At 34.9% G+C, this 17,589-nt stretch overlaps 1 protein-coding gene across 1 annotated transcript; it reads left to right on the top strand.

Annotated features, from left to right (window-relative positions):
- Positions 1 to 3,755: 3,755 nt before the first annotated feature.
- On the top strand, positions 3,756 to 5,967 carry LOC136234976 (protein terminal ear1). The gene is made up of 4 exons (XM_066024478.1): positions 3,756 to 4,312; positions 4,635 to 4,739; positions 4,816 to 4,957; positions 5,587 to 5,967. The coding sequence occupies exons 1-4, from the start codon at positions 3,849 to 3,851 to the stop codon at positions 5,755 to 5,757; spliced, it is 882 nt and encodes a 293-aa protein (XP_065880550.1). The 5' UTR covers positions 3,756 to 3,848; the 3' UTR covers positions 5,758 to 5,967.
- Positions 5,968 to 17,589: the final 11,622 nt, after the last annotated feature.

The following is a 17,589-nucleotide window of genomic DNA, read 5'->3' as shown; positions in this document are numbered from 1 at the left end:
AGAATTCAATCTCTTATACTTTAAATGCTCATTGAGCATGTATGAAGCACGTAGTAAAAAGTCATGAGTGAAATTGTATCTGTACTTTTATACTTTAAATGTTCATTGAGCATATATGAAACGAAGCATGTAGTAAAAGGTTATGAGTGAAATTGTATTCATACTCTTATATTTTAGATGTTCATTGAGCATGTAGGAACGGGTCACGAGTGCAATTGTAGACATACTCTTATACTTTAGATATTCATTAAGCATGTAGTAAAGGATCATGAGTGAAATTGTAGACATACTCTTATACTTTAGATGTTTATTGAGCATGTATGAAACATGTAGTAAAGGGTCATGAGTGAAATTGTACCCATACTTTTATACTTTAGATGCTCATTGAGCATGCATGAAGCGTGTAGTAAAGGGTCAAGCGTGAAATTGTATCCATACTTTTATACTTTAGATGCTCACTGAGTATGCATGAAACGTGTAGTAAAGGGTCGTGAGTGAAATTGTATTCGTACTCTTATACTTTAGATGCTCATTGAGCATGCATGAAACATGTAGTAAATGGTCATGAGTGAAATTGTAGACATACTCATATACTTTAGATGCTCATTGAGCATGCATGAAGCCTGTAGTAAAGGGTCATGAGTGAAATTGTATTCGTACTCTTATACTTTAGATGCTCATTGAACATGCATGAAGCCTGTAGTAAAGGGTCATGAGTGAAATTGTATTCGTACTCTTATACTTTAGATGCTCATTGAACATGCATGAAGCGTATAGTAAATGGTCATGAGTGAAATTGTAGACATACTCTTATACTTTAGATGCTCATTGAGCATGCATGAAACCTGTAGTAAAGGGTCATGAGTGAAATTGTACCCATACTCTTATACTTTAGATGCTCATTGAGCATGCATGAAGCCTGTAGTAAAGGGTCATGAGTGAAATTGTACCTATACTCTGGATGCTCATTGATCATCTATGAAGTGTGTAGTAAAGGGTCATGAGTGAAATTGTATCCATACTCTTATATTTTAGATGCTCATTGAGCATGTATGAAGCGTGTAGCAAAGGGTCATGAGTGAAATTGTATCCATACTCTTATACCTTAGATGTTCAATGAGACTTCAAATCGTGACATAAAAACCACTGAATTTTACATGTTGTTATACTTATGTCCACTATTACCATTGACCCCCCACTTTTTTAATCTTTAACTTCCTCGCCAGCCGCTTATTTTTAACAACTTGACCCAATACCATATAGATATTGTCCGCTTTGGCTCAAATACAACACCTTGAGCTTCATGGATAGAAAACGTGTTTACATGTATTGGATTCATATTTTACTAATAAGTTCCAGTCACTCTCTCTATCTCCTTTCAGGTCATTCCTACCCTGCAACCATCTCTTAGTACTACTCATTGCTCAAGTCTTCTATCCGACGATATCCACTTCAGACCGTGTTGTTACGTTAGCCCTGTTTGGCAAATGACTGTTAGATGTTAGCTGTTATCTGATTATATTAGCTGTTAGTTGATTACCTTTTTAGTTAGCTGATTTGACTAGTTGATTGTGTAAACTTGTTTGATAAAATTTAGCTGATTGTTAATAGATGTTTATGTAAAATGATAAATAAGGACATCATAAAGCTTTTATTTGGAGTTAAAAGATAGTAATTAGGGGTAAAAATGTCGTTTTTCAAAAGAGATGGATCAATGAGCTAGTAACTTTTTCAAAATTAGCATTTTGGACCCAATAAACTTTTTCAAACTTCTTTTTACCAAACATCATTATTAGAGTTTTTACTAGTCAAAACTTTTAGTGTGGCTCAAATTTTTAATTTTGTCTCAAAAAACTCTTTACCAAACAAGACCAATAAAAAAAGTTATTAGCTATCGGCTAATGCAATCAGCTAAGAACTAATAGCGTCTTAGGAAGTGTTTGATTGCTTATTTTCATGCTATTGTTTGCATTTTCACTTTAAAAATGAGAGTTTTATGTGTTTGGTTAGTGACATTTTGTTTGGTTACACTTGAAAAGTAGCATTTTATAAAAATAGGGAATTTCTACATTTGGAAAAAATAGATTTTCCAACGGCAAACAGCAAATCGTAACAATAAACTGCAAATAGTAGGTAAAACAAATGTAACTTAGTCTCCATCCCATTTTAGCGTGTATATATGTTTTGTTTTAGGCCTAATACATCACAACTTTCTGAACTTGTCCATAATAGTAGATTGACTCCCTAAACTTTATAAGTGTCTCAACAACTTCTTAAATTTAATTATTCCGTATCAGCAACTCTCCGAACTTGTCCATAAAAGTAGATTAACTCCTTCAACTTTATAGTGTCTCACCAACTCCCTAAACTTGCTTATTCGGTAGTAACTAAATACAAAAACTATAATACTAACTCTCAATCATTATCGATTCGATATCTCAAACCTACAACACTAACTTTTGTAATAGGTTGAAAGGTAGAAAGAAAGAAAAAATACCTTTCGAATATATGAAAATGTATTTTTAGAATTTAGATTTATAAGTTTTTGTATTTAGTTATTATGAAATAAACAAGTTTAGAGAAATGATAAAACATTTGCAAAAATTTAGAGAAATAATATATTTTTATGGTCAAGTTTAAGAAGCGACTGATACGAAATAAGTAAGTTTAGATAGCTAGTTAAACACTAAGGGTCCATTTGTTTCACCCGCTCTTGTTTGCTGTTTGTCTATGTTGCCCGGACACGGATACGGATACGGTATCCGATACGGATACGGTATCCGATACGGATACGAGAAACGTCATTTCTATAAAACACAGGACACAGATACGTGGGGGACACGTGTAAATATTAAAAATATTGGGGCACATTTATAAATATTATAAATATATTTTTATATATGTTTTTTTGTAATATAACTAAATAAATACACGTAAAATGTGAATGAATTGTGAAAGATTGTTAGCAGCCTTATTTATATAGATGGATGGAGAAGTTTGAGAGTTTTTATATTAATTAGGAGTTTCTGGCATTAATTCTCTCTATCCTTTGGAGTTTCTTGCTCTCCAAATCTATTTGGAATAACGATGATCGATGATTGAAGTTGAACGGCTGTTTTTTCACATTTGAAGAGTCGTTTGTTTTTGTTTTTTATTTCTGGGACACGCGTATCCTTCACTGATATGCGTGTCCAACTTTCCGATATTACGGAAACGGCCCCGACACCGTGTCCAAGGCGTTTCCGTATCGGATATGTATCCGATACGCGATACGTTGGGTCTATGGCGTGTCCGTATTTCAGAACTATTTGTTGCTACTGTTAGCTGTCATTGATAGATAGTCGAAACTAGTTAATTTTTCTATAAAAAAATAACTGTTTCGGATTTTTATCGAATGCTTTTTATCTTTTGTTTAGAGGGAAAGGCAAAAGATTTCCCAAAATTGAAAACAGACGGCACTAATAAAGTTGGTAGAACTAGTCTATTTCTTATAAACAAAATAAAAATATGAAAAGTAACATAGCAGAATGGCAGAGAAGATCTGGTGCAGACAGAATGGCCTCAATCTGTCTATCTCAAACATACATCGCCGCCATAGCTAACACTGAAGTGTCTCGTAGCATGCACAGCATTAAATGAGCAGCTATAATTAGCAATCCCCACTTCCCCAAACCCATCATTATCCTCATTCTTCCCACCTTTTCCATGAAAGATCTCTCCTTTTTTTCTCCCCCAATTTACCTAATCCCATTTCTCCCTCTTCTTCCCCCACCTAAACACCCCAATCTTCAGGTATAAAAAACCCCCAATTTCATCATTTCACATCATCTCCCCCTTTTGATCCATCAATGGCTTCTTCTCAGAAGAAATTACTAAACCCTAATGCCAAGCCATATACCATTTTCCCCCATTGTCGTATCACTCGAAAAACAATACCTTACCAGGTTATAACCATGCCGTTTCATCCAAATTGGGGTTTTACTTATCTTGCTACACCTCTTTACCTCAATAACTTCTATATCCAGCCTGATTTTGTACCCTTTGGAAAGGGGTTCAATGAGAAGAAGACAGAAAGAGTGTTTGAAGAGGTTGAGGTTGATGCTGAGATTGTTGAGGTTTCCCCAAATGGGTCTAGGAAAGCTCTGAAAAAGACTAAAGTGAAACATCAAGCTCCGAGATTTAGGTGCAATGGAGAGAAATTGGGTTCTTGGGTTAAAAGGGGTGGAACTAAATTGATTAAGAGTGAGGTTGAAGATAACTTTTTCAATGGGAAAACTAGTTTGATGATCAGAAATATCCCTAATCAGTTTCAGTAAGTTGTTTTCCTTATCCGTATCCGTATTCATTTTCATTCGTAGGCAATTTATGAGTCCGCGTTTCTGTTCGTGTCCGTGCAACATTGGGGATAAACATATCAGGGATGTTTAGATGTTAAAAATTACAGCTTTTTTTCATGGGTTTAAGCTAAGCTTCACCATCCTCATACCATTCTGTTGCAGATTCTGATCATCTGGAATTAGCAACGTTTTTCTAAAAAGTAGTTACTTTTAGCGACGAAAATCTTACTTTTACTTACAGCATTTTCCGTCGGTAATTGTTTTTAAATTGTTTTGTCATTTATTGAAATGGAGTAGGAGACAGAATCTGCTGCAAGTTCTGGATAGGCATTGTCTGGAGGAAAACAAGAAGGAGAAAGTGAAGTCTGCATATGATTTTCTCTATTTGCCTATGGATTTCAGGTACTTTATTTTGTCCCCATTTGAGTTTTGAAATCTCTTGTCTATTTTTGTGTTCTAATCTGATGATGATGAGCAGGACTGGTGGAAATTTTGGGTATGCTTTTGTTAATTTCACCAATAATGTAGGAGCATCCAGGTTTTATAAAGCTTTTAATGATCATCAATGGGATGTTCCTGTCAACAAGAAAACTTGCAAAATCTGTTTTGCTAAGCTTCAGGTATTAACTTATACACCACAATTTCTAATGCTGATTCGTGTAAATAGTTCGTGTTCGTGTTTTGTCCATTATTGAATTAGGTTCAAACTATGTTGCACGGACACAGACACTGAAATGGGCATAAGGATATGTTATTTCTAAAACATAACTTTTGTAAAATAGCCTAAAAACTACAATGAACAATGTCACGAAACTCAGGAAACGATACTAACTAGAAGTGTCCGTGCAACATAGGATTCAAGTGATATTAGCTTGTGTTGATATCGTTTTCGTGTTGTGTTTACGGTGTATCACTCCTTTACATGTCAATTTTGTCTGTTATTTCTAAAACACAACCTTCATAAAATAGCCTAGAAACCTAGAAACGACAATTGATAATTGTCACGAAACTCAGAAACTCTACTAACTAGAAGTGTCCGGGCTCAAATGATATTAGCTTGTGTTGATGTCGTTTTCGTGTTGTGTTTACCGTGCATCCCTCTTTTAGATGTCAATTTTGTCTCAAACTACTGTAATTATCTGCTCAAGTCGCTATCATCAAAAAGCTCAATCTGAATCTTTCTTTTAGTACCATTGACCATTTATTCCCCAAATTGATCTAAAAGTTTGCATCTTTTTGATAAACCCAGGGAAAGGCAGCATTGACGAACCATTTCAAGAACTCAGTGTTCAATTGCAAGACAAGTGAGTATTTACCAGTGGTTTTTTCACCACCCCGAGGTAGCGGTTCGCTTTCGTCTAAGGTTATTGTGATCGGAAGACGTAAGGAAACCACAAACTCAGAATCAACCAATGCTTGATCAGTTTGGGATTGGGTTCTTAAAAGTAGGTTCCTTTTTTAGGGTTAGTGGTTAATAATGTTGTAATTGAAATGTGGGTTAGGTTAGGTTAGGGTTAGGGTTTGGAGTTTGAATCAATCTTGTGTTTTCAATCTTCCCCCCAGTTGGGATATGGTGTTGATGTGAAATCTGGGGTGAATTGGAAACATTTGTGGGTTCAGAGATCAGACAACCTTGGAGGACTTTTAAGAGTGATTACCTAGCTAACTTTGTTTGTAATAATATTGTAATGGTCTTTGTTTTTCTTAATGTGTAGTAGGTTTTAAATGTTGTGAATTTTAACCCTTGTAGCCATGGTTATAACTTTAAAATGTGGTTAATTCTGAAAAATAAAGAGTTCAATTCTAGTAGGGGTGGCAACGGGTTTACATTTCCTATTCCTTTCCTAATATTTTCGGGGATTTTTTTGGCACTTTCACCTGTCCAGGGAAATCTTTGATCTCCAAATAAAATTTAAATAAATCCCCAAATTAAAAAATTACTCAATCCCTAAATTTAAAATTCACTACGTATTACTGGTATAGAATATCAGTTTAAAATTCACTACGTATTACACATGTAAATACATGTGATATACCGTATGATATACCAAGAACAACAATCAAATAAAATTAAATTGTTGAACAACAATCAAATAAAATTAAATTAGTAAACTTATTATTATTTTTTTAATCACAGTTAAATACTAATTATCTTTTATATATATATATATATATATATATATATATATATATATATAATATTTTATTTTATTATTTGAGGATTTTACGGGGAATTTTTTGGTCTGTTTTTTGGGGCGGTTTGCGGATCCCCGCGGTTTGAGGATAGGAATACCCATCCTGCCCAATGTTAATGTTCGGGGCTAAAATCTCTCACGCCTCCAGCCCCACACCAAAAAATTTAGGTTTGTTCCCGACTTTGTTGGTTCGGATCCCCACGGTTTTCGGTTTTTTCCCATCCCATTATCAGCCCTAAATTTTAGGGTTGAAAAACTTTAAGCTGCCTACAAAAAAGTAAACAGCGAATAAAATTTTCAACAACTTTTGATTTTAAAAATGACATTTCATTAATCAATAATAAGCTCATCCTTCAACAAAAAAAAAAAAAAAAAAAAAAAAAAGAAAAAGTCTCATCCTTACAAGATAAGAGGACTTTAAATAGGCGAAAATAAAAGCATAAAGAACATGAATTCTATTAGAATTGAAAAAAAAAGAAAAGAAAAATCAACCAATACAAACAACTGAAAACACAAAACAAGAATACTAAAGGCCTTAAAGGTCAAATTCGGCTAAAAAGACCCATACTGTGATACCATACATCACGGTGAAGTATTGAGTTTGCTTGCAGATAGGTTTTAATGCAAAAAAGGGTTCGAAATTGTAGAAAACATAACTCGCAATTGTCAAAATTTACTGAATTGCCATTGACTCGTACTTTTCTATAAGGGTTAATACACATATTTGCCCTTGTGTTTTCTCGGAAAAACAGATTTGCCCTTAAATCAAATAAACTCATAAAACTATCCCTAAATTTTCCATAAACCTGCAATTATACCCTAATCTGACGGAGCTGCTAAACGGCGATGACATCAAACCTTCTTATCTCCAAAAAAACTTCAGAAAAGAACAACCAATCACAAACAGAAAAAATATGCACATTCAATTTCGATTAAAAGCAAGTTAGAAGAACAGATTGGTCAAAATTCATTTTCATAAACACTCAATCAACCTAATAAAATGGCGTCTAAACCTCCTAATTAATCCAAAAGCAATAGCAATAGAAAACAATAAGAAACCAAATGAATTTTGATTGTCGTCATCCAATTTTTTTGGAGACAAGAAGGTTTGATGTCATCGCCGTTTAGCAGCTCCGTCAGATTATGGTATAATTGCAGGTTTATGGAAAATTCAGGGATAGTTTTGTGGGTTTATTTGATTTAAGGGTAAATCTGTTTTTTCTCGAAAACACAGAGGCAAATATGTGTATTATCCCTTTCTATAAACCCCGTGGAAAGAATTCACTTTCAATTCAAATTGTCATTCTCAGATTATGAGCAATCTCTTTCTATATATATATATAGTAGCGGATCTAGAGGGGGCAGTCATCCCTCATTGCCGCCCTACCTCTGTGGTTTCACCACTATTAAAAGGTCATTTTGGCCCTTATCGGATGTAGCATTCGAATTTTCTTAAATTGATATATGCTGAATTTGTTTAAAGTGATATATTTGTTTCCATGTTTGAGTTTTTCTTTTATCGATATTGCCTCCCTTTTATTATTTTGGATCCGCCACTGGTTATATATATATAAGATTGATAATTTCTAACATGATAATACAATTTACAAAAACAATTTAATAAATGAAATACGTTAACAACTATAAAAGAAATCCAAGGACTGAGTATTAGCTAGAGACGAATATTTTCGTCTCTATTTCGCGATTCTAAGTAGAGTAAAAGTACGGCCTTTCTGTGCTTCATCTTTCCCCTTTTTTTCGGTAATCCCAGTCCAGCTCCTTTGAATGAGAATAGAAGAAATTATAGATTTACCAAAACAATTTCTACCATGTTGAAATAATGAACTTATAATTAATAGTATTTAATTTGATTCAGTGTATTGTCCAACAGTCATTTCTGCATCTGTATCTGTATTTATAGAGAGTTAATATTGTTTACTAAGAGTAATGTCTGTAATCTATAAATACCTATCAATACAATAGTAAGAAAATAGAATTAGGAGAGAATTTTCTTCCATCAATTATACCCTTCCTCTGTTACCTGTGAAAGTTTATTTATTTGATCCAACATACTAATAATCTAACGTTCTATATTTATCCTTTGAGTCGGCACTATAACAAACTGTATCTATATATATATATATGAAATTTAGCTGTAAAAACAATGCCAAATCATAAGATATATTATTTAAATTTAAGTTTGAATTTCATGTGAATTCAAAAAGTGACTCATTTACTTATTTGTTTAAGTCACTAATTAATTGGTAATGTGGGATTGTGTAGACAGTTGCTAATTTGGTACATCCAAGTGTAGTCACTATGAAAGATCCCTTTGATATGATCTTTGTTTTGGTTCCATTGACCATTTATTTCTATTTTCATGTTTTCCTTCAAACCATTTAAAGGCTGCAGTTTATAGGGTTATAGTCATAGGAAGGGCATAGATAAAGCAGAAACTCTTCCATTAATTCAGATTAATCACCCCTCGAAGCCATGGATAAAGCTGTTTCTTTGGGATTTGGTTGTAAAAGTAGCTTTCTTTTTTTAGGCTTATTCATTTCTGATCTTGTCTCTTTGTTTTCTAACTTTGCTTATTCATTTTTGATGCGCCTTCTACAGGCCTCCAAAAAATTCTATCAGATGATAGTAGAGGATCGATGTTTAGTAGATTCATGAGCCGTTTGTTTAACCTGTTGTTTGCTGTTTACTGTTTCCTGTTACAATTTGTTGTTTCCTGTTTGAAAAGACTGCTTTTCCAAAAAAACAGAGATTCTCTGCTTTTATAAAAAGTTAATTTTCAGCTACAAAAAGACAAACAGAAAGTGTCTGACCAAACACAAACTCTTATTTTCAAAGTGAAAAGGCAAACAGAAAGTCACACAGCTACTCATTCTTAGTTTTCTTTTCTTGTTTTTGTTTTTGTTTTTGTTTCTCCGGACCTTGAGTCTTCTTGTTTAAAAAAAAAAAATCAATTATAATTTTTATAACTTCCGCCTAAAAAAAGAAGAAGAGAATTAGCCGTTATATATGGGCTGAGGTGTTGTTTTTAGCTGAAGCCCAAAACTTATTTATTCAAGATGGAAAACTAAAGAAGATAACATTCAAGACTTCGTTTAGAAAATATATATTGTTATATTTTGATAGTATATATTAGGTAAAGTTCAAATAAAACCCATGTGGTTTCACTAATTTTCAGATAAAGGACTGTGGTTTACTTTTTGTCAAAACAAAGACTGAGGTTTTCAACTTTAGCAAAATAAGGACTTTTTCGATTGATACTATTAAAATCACCCTTCACAACTTCAAAAATGACATATTTTAAGAACTACTAATATTCTAAGCAACTTTAATTCTTCAACTTTTTTATTTCGAGATTATTTAGATGATGTTTGGCAAAGAGAGAGAAAGTTAATGTTTAGAGAGAGAAAGTTTCAAAAAAGATGATTTTCTAAAATCGAAAATGTAGTTCCATAGAAAATATGACATTGAACAACTTTAATTCTTGAAAATTTTCATTTTCAGGTTGTTAAAGATAGTTTTAATAGCATTATTAAAAATGTGAAACCTCAGTCCTCGTTTTGACAAAAAGTAAACCACAGTCCTTTATCTGAAAATTAGTTAAACCACATGAGTTTTATTTGAACTTTCTCCTATATATTATTATTTTTCTTTCTCAAAGGATTGTTTCAATTTTTTTTTTATTAGTATTTATGTTTAAAAAATTATAATATTTATATGCTAATACAAGTATGTTATAAAATTAATTAAATTTCTTAGGCTTAATAAATACGCAGCCCCCTGCCCCTAAATTTAAGGGACAACCTATTGACCCTCTAAACTTCCAAAAAGCCATCCAATTTACCTCTTCTCTCTGACGTGGCGCTTGGATTATTGCAGCTTTGTATTTTTCCAGGTCAGCGCCACGTCGGAGAGGATGGGTAAATTTGGTGGTTTTTTGGAAGTTTAGGAGGTCAATAGGTTGTCCCTTAAATTTATGGGGTAAAATGAAAAAAAGGAACAAGTTCATAGAGCTGTATATGTATTAAGCCAATTTCTTATGATATTAATAATCTACCTATAATTAAAATTAAAAGTTACTGTATATAAACCATATTTTTGTGTATATAATATTCAAATCATATTTTATATCTCCATCGTAGAAGAATGATAATGAGTCTAAAACTAACGTAAATAACCAAATTCATTTGGTTATTTAGGATACTGTACCAATACAATGCAAGCTACTCAATTTCAAATTATTTATAGTAAGGCTTTCAATTTTAAGTGAAATCTAAAATGTGTAAGTCAAACCTATTTAAATTAATTTTCTTATTTTTTCTACATTTTCTTCAGTTTTATTATACGCTTTTAATGGTAAACTTTATTTTTTTATAAAAAAAAGGTAAATAATTTATTAGTCCCTTAATTTTTACCGAACATATTGTTTAGTCCTTCTATTTTGAAAAACACATTATAAGGTCCCTAGCTTTTACCAATATTAACCTTTTGATCATTTTGTCTAGTTTTTTTAGACTTGTAACCGTTATATTTTAGCATAAATAGACCTATATAAAATAACAGAGTAACATGGTCAACTTGTATTGTACTGTGGTTGTCCTAAAAGCTAAGATATGTTCGGTTAAAAACATAAAAAAATAGATAAAAGGACCACAAAGTTAATATTGGTAAAAGATAGAGACCTTAAAATGTGTTTTTCAAAATAGAGGGACTAAACAGTGTGTTAGGTAAAAACTAGGGGACTAATAAATTATTTACCCCCAAAAAAAGTATACTTTATTTTTGAGTTTTATTGCGTGTATTTTATAGTGCATATACATTAGTTAAAAGGTTAGGACTGAAATGGCCCATTGCCAAATAACCTAAGGAAGAGGTCTAATAACCAACTGAGGAGGGGTAAAACAGTCACAGACCCATCTAATAACCAACCGAGAAGGGGTAAAAAAGTCTTTATGATCTATGATACTCTGTAAATAACTGGTAATACCCAAATAAATTAGGATATTATTATACCCAACTCCAAATTCCCATCCCTAGCCCTATGAAAGGACGAAAATACCCTTTCAGGGGTTTTGGGTGGGAAGTGGCTTTTTTTTTGCCCTCTCGACACGCGGGCGTGTGGCTTACAAAAATCAAAAGTCTTCTTTTCAGCAAATGTGGATGCCACGGCTAAAAAGAATATTAGTGAGATACTCAGGATTACTTGTACCGATAATTTGAGCATCTATCTAGGGATGCCGCTGATCCACCAGAAAATTAACAGAGAAACCTATCAGGTTCTGTTGGATAAAGTCAGTAACCGCCTTACTGGGTGGAAAGGGCGTTGCCTATCGTTAGCTGGCTGCATCACTTTGATCAAGTTTGTTACCTCTGCGATTCCTTCCTATGCCATGCAAACTGTGGCACTTCCAACGGGTATCTACAATAAACTTGACATGTATAATCGAGACTTTTTATGGGGTTCAACTCTTAGTCAGAGAAGACCACACTTAGTAAACTGGGCAAACATCTCGCAACCCCGCAAACATGGTGGAATCGGGATAAGAAAAATGAAAGAGGCAAATCTGGCCATGCCAGCTAAGCTAGCATGGACTGTCCTAATCGAACCTCATCGGCTCTAGGTCCGTGTTGTGTGTGCTAAATATTGTAATAATCGAAATGAGTTGGACATGTTTCAGAATAAACCTGCGTCATCGGTTAATTGGAGGAGTATAATGGTTGGCCAAACTGTAATTCGCTAGGGCCTGCGTCGGGCGGTTATCAATGGGAAATCAACCAAGTTCTGGGATGATTGCTGGTGCAGCGACCGACCTCTTCGAGAGTTATCTACAACAACAATTCCAGCAGTCTTGTGTGATAAATCAGTTTTTGAGCTCTGGGAATGGCGTATGGGATTGGGATTGTCTAAACCCGCTTCTCCCTGAAAATGAGTTGTTCCGCATCCATGCTTTCCACATACAAATTGATTCCACGGTTAGCGATAACTGGTGCTGGACCCGGATGCGCGAGGCAAATATACGGAAAAATCTGGTTTTGTTTGTATTCAGGAATCAAATATCTTGCATTAGGCGGATGTTTAGTGGGATTTGATCTGGAAATCAGAAATTTCGGAAAGAATTCGTGTGTACCTGTGGCTGGTACGACATAATGCGATTATGTGCAACATGAATCGTGTCACATGACACTTTAGTGACTCTGCTGACTGTGAGGAGTGTGGGGAACTGGAGACAATCCTGCATGTTCTACGGGACTGCTTTGAGGCTCGCACCATCTAGCTTACTCTTCTCCCTACTGACGCCGCTCTTAGCTTCTTCTGTTGTGATCGGAAAACATGGTTGTCGAACAACTTACTGAATCATCGTCTACTGCATGGGATTGCTTGGTCGTGTTTTTCTCGTTTGGGACCTGGTGGATCTGGAAGTGGCGGAACCAACGAGTGTTTAATGAAGAAAACTGCCTCTTGAATAAATCAGATTTTATTGCTGCAAGGGTGAGGGAGTTTAAGAAAGCGATTGAGGGAGAGAAGCTCCTAGGATTAAGGCAGGGCATGGAGCTTTAGGTGAAGTGGAAGCCACCAGATTCTCCATGGATTAAGCTTAATTCGGACGGGGCCAGTAAAGGGGACATGGGAATTGCATCCGCTGGGGGTATTCTACGGGATCACAGAGGCTGTTGGCTTGGTGGATTTATGGTCAATCTGGGAATTGGAACTGCTTTTTCTGCTGAACTATGGGAGTATGCTCATGGTTTATGTCTAGCGTAGGAGAAGGGCTTCCGGAAAGTAATAGTTGAAACAATTCAAAAGATGTGGTAATAGCAATTCAGGAAAATGGGATTAGTCACGCACATTATGCACGACTTGTCCTGAGGAGCCAAAGCCTAATTGATAGAGATTGGGAGGTTTCATTCTCACATACGTATCGGGAAGGAAATCAGGTAGCTGACTGGATGACAAATTTCGCAGGAAAATGCTCTTTGGGTTATCACGAGTGTGATGTGCCTCCTATAGCCCTCCAGGACCTTCTCAAGGAGGACCGCGATGGACAAGCCATGAAGAGAAGGATTTAACTTTTGCTTTTGTTGTTTCTTTTGAGCTTTGCCTTCATTCTTACAAAAAATATTATTTGCTTTAATTCCTTCTTAATAATTTTTACATCATTTTAACTTTTAACTCAAAATCTGAAATCTAGTCATAACTAATTAATTCATATTTTTTAACACTACTTTAACTACTAAGACTAAAATTTTGAGAATGTTACATGGTCTAAAGAGGTTATGATGTTTAAAGCTAGTTTTAAAAACCACTAAACTTAATTTTATTTTAATAAAATTACTGAACTTTTATTTTTATTTTAATAAAGTCATACCAATCTTTTCAAACAGAATAAATTATCTGAATAATGATATATCAGTTACGTTGAAAATGATTGACTTTTATATATGACATTATACTCAGATGACAATAGTATTTTGTTATTATTATTTTAGCTGTCCCGTGGCATACAAATGGTTATCACATGACTGTTTTGTTGTATACAAGAGAGTTTCTTCCAACGCAATTATCATGTCACTATTTAAATGATTGAATTACTTTATTGAAGTAAAAATCAAAGTTCAAATTTTATTGAAACAAAATAAAATTCACTAACCTTTTTTGAAACTCACCTCAAACTTCATTGATAACCGGTGCAATTTATATGTTCTAAGAGAGTTAGTGTTTTTTTAGGGATAAGTACAAAAAAAAAAAATGCATGTGGTATACCGGTTTTGCGAACTCGAACCTGTGGTATTTTTTTTTGCAAACAGAGGTCTGTGCTAAACGCCGTTAGTAAAGAACAGATTTTTTTCACTTACTCCGTTATTTTTGATGACGTGACACTTTGACCCAAATTTTGACCAGGGGCAAAACATGGATTAAATTAAAATATTTGATATTTAAACCCTAAAAATGAAATCCCCAAAATCGCAACCCTTATTCTTCTCCCTCTTTCCCTAATTCGATTATCCTCTCCCAAAATTGTAAACCCTAATTCCTTAATTGGATACCCAACACTCCCATTTCTTGCACGAATCGGAAATCTCCGTCCATCATATTGTAATCCCGAACGCGTTGTGCTAGGATGAGTCAAACATCCTCAAATTCGTGGGTGCAGGGAAGTCAAGAAGAATGGTCAGGACCTCTGAGATGCAATTGCGGATTCATTTCACCACTACGAACATCTAAGACACCGGGGAACATGGGCGGGCGATTTTTTGGTTGTGGGCGTTTTAAGGAGGTGAAGGGCTACAATTTTTTTGAATGGATAGATGAATTACCATGTAGGAGGGGAAAGATGGTGTTATTAGCATTGAAGGAGGAGAGAAAGATATACGAACAAGTTATTTCCATTGCTCTTAAAAGGATTGAAGAGTTGGAGTTGGAGTTGAGTTTGGCTAAAAAGATGGTGGCAGAAAAAGAACTCACAGTGCAGAGTCAGAGGCAAGGAAGAAGATGGACATGGAACTGCTGTATAGGAAATGTAGTTTGCTTCGTTATTGTCATAATAGGGTTAGAGATGTATTGGTTGGATTTAGGGAATAATGATAGGAAGTCTTTGGCACCCTGAATTGTTCTTGGATTTTTTGGTATGCATTTGGTATTCTGTGATACCAATTGGCATGAAATGGGATTTTGTATGAAATGGTATTTTGTGGTATGAATTGGTATTGGTATTTTACGATATGAATTGCTTAAGTTTCATGTTGTTCTTGATGACACAAAATGGGAATGTTTGCTTAATCTGTTGGTTAGCACTATGTAAAGGTATTTGGTAGACTGAAGTAGGTTCTTTAGGTATGGTTTAGGGTTGATACTGGTGACATTAGTAAGCACAAAAATTATGTATTTGCAATGAAGCCTGTAATTGACAAAAAATGGACACATAATTGGTGACATCAGCTAAGGTTGTACTTGGTGGTCACAAAATTGACACAAAACTGTGTTGTAGAAACCTGTAATTGACAAAAATTGGACACATAATTGTATTGTAGGAACCTGTAATTGACACATAATTGTAAGCATTATAGAAACATGTAATTGACATAAAACCTGTAATAGAAGATGCATTACACAATCAGTAAATAAACATAGAAGATGCATTACAAAAGCAGTTAAGTCAACATCGTTCCAACGTATTAACTAAACCTGTAATTACATACACAAAAATAGGGTACTTCAGACCCGCTAGCCACATAAAAACTACATCATTAGATCAAAAAATTAGATAATGTAAACAAATGACCATGTCTACCCGATATAACCTTACCTAGACATTCAATTCTTTGTTTTTGGCTCTTCTCATCCTCCTTTGCCAGCCGGTTTCGCCTGTAACAGACGCGATACAACCTCTAACATTATGCCCTTCTTTCTTGCAATTCCCATATATGACAATTCCTCCTGCTCTTGTTACCTTGTATGGATTTCTCGGTTCATCAGACCGCCTAGTTCTTTTCTTCTTAGGCCTTCCTGCAGGTTTTTTCACAACCCATGGGTGGATATCTGGAAGATCTGTTTTCTCCCATTCCTCTTTGCTTGGTATTGGTGACATTATATGACTGTATACACTTAAGTAAACAGCTTTGGAGAAGTACTGATGCACATATATCATAGGCATCTCCTTATTCCTGAAAATAGCGGATATTGCATGTTTGCAAGGGATACCACTAATATCCCACATCCTACAGCTACATGTCCTATCTTGCAAATTAACAACACTTGTGTAATCCCCACAATCAACAGAATAAAGCTTCTGCCCAACAAGAGTCGCGATACAACCTCTAGCACTCAATTTGAGCTTCTCCAGCTTCTCTTGATAGTAAGGACAAATATCACCCCTATATTTCTTCATATCTTCAACATTCACATGAATTCTCTTCATCATTTTATTCCTAATCCACTCAAAGCAACTAACCGCAGGTTTATCCCTACTCTTCTTAATATAAGCATTGAAGCACTCACTCATATTGTTTTGCACAGCATCGGATTTAGTTTCAACTGAGAAAAAGCACCTGGCCCATGTCTTGGGATCTTTCTCCATCACCCATGTCCATGCTGCTTCATCAAATACCTTAAGCTTGTCCATATAGTGTTCCCACAACCTAACAGTCCCAGCTTTAGCAGCATCCCACAACAACTTCTTGTACTCTAGTCCTTTGAATATGAGCTTCATGTTGTCATACATGTGCTTCACACAGAACCTATGCTCTACTCCAGGAATCAACTTCTCCATAGCTTCAACCAAACCATGTACACATACATAAACAATTATCAAAATCTATCGAATTCCATAATAATTAGATCAAACTTAAATGAAACAAAGGTATTGTTACCTTTTGCTTATCAGACATAAAAATCCACTTTGTTGCCCTGGGATTTCCAAAATCAGAGAATAGATTTTCCAAGAACCACTCCCACGATGCTTTGCATTCACTGTCTACCATTGCTATAGCCAATGGATACATTTGTTCGTTTCCATCTCTTACCACAGCAGACAAAATTTGGCCACCCAATGGTGTTTTTAGAAAGCATCCATCAAGCCCTATTATTGGTCTCAAGCCAGACTTAAAACCTTCTAGCTGTGCACTGAACCTCACATACATATATTGGAAAGTAACTATCTCCTTAGGTAGCCTTGTAATCTCTCCTTCTCTAGGCACCTCAACCCTTTCCAACTCAAGCTCAGTTTTAAATCTGACCCTGCTACCAGGCATCTGTTTCTCTATTGTTGCACCATAATCAAACAATCTCCTGTATTGCTCCATTGCAGCTCCATCAACTAACTTCTTTGCAAGGTTTCTTGCTCTATAACACTTTGCTGTAGACACCTCAGATCCCAATTCCCTTTGCACCTTATTACCTAGCGCATCAACATCATAACTGGGATTGTCCCTCAAATCCTCAAGGTATTTCTCTGTAATGTAAGAAGAACCTATAAGCCTGTTTTTGTTATCCCTAGGACACTAATGGACTGGCTGAAATGTCTTCACTTGAAATGTGTCAT

Source organism: Euphorbia lathyris, chromosome 7 (genome assembly GCF_963576675.1).
Source record: "Euphorbia lathyris chromosome 7, ddEupLath1.1, whole genome shotgun sequence".
Lineage (NCBI taxonomy): Eukaryota > Viridiplantae > Streptophyta > Magnoliopsida > Malpighiales > Euphorbiaceae > Euphorbia > Euphorbia lathyris.
The sequence above is the reverse complement of the archived record's forward strand: the minus strand, read 5'-3'. Positions and strand labels throughout refer to the sequence as shown.

Bases quoted from the DNA above. Each gene is read 5' to 3' on its own strand.
- LOC136234976 (XM_066024478.1), top strand. From the start codon at position 3,849: ATGGCTTCTTCTCAGAAGAAATTACTAAACCCTAATGCCAAGCCATAT. The intron at 4,313-4,634 runs GTAAGTTGTTTT...GAAATGGAGTAG, and splicing joins AATATCCCTAATCAGTTTCA to GAGACAGAATCTGCTGCAAG. The intron at 4,740-4,815 runs GTACTTTATTTT...GATGATGAGCAG, and splicing joins TATTTGCCTATGGATTTCAG to GACTGGTGGAAATTTTGGGT.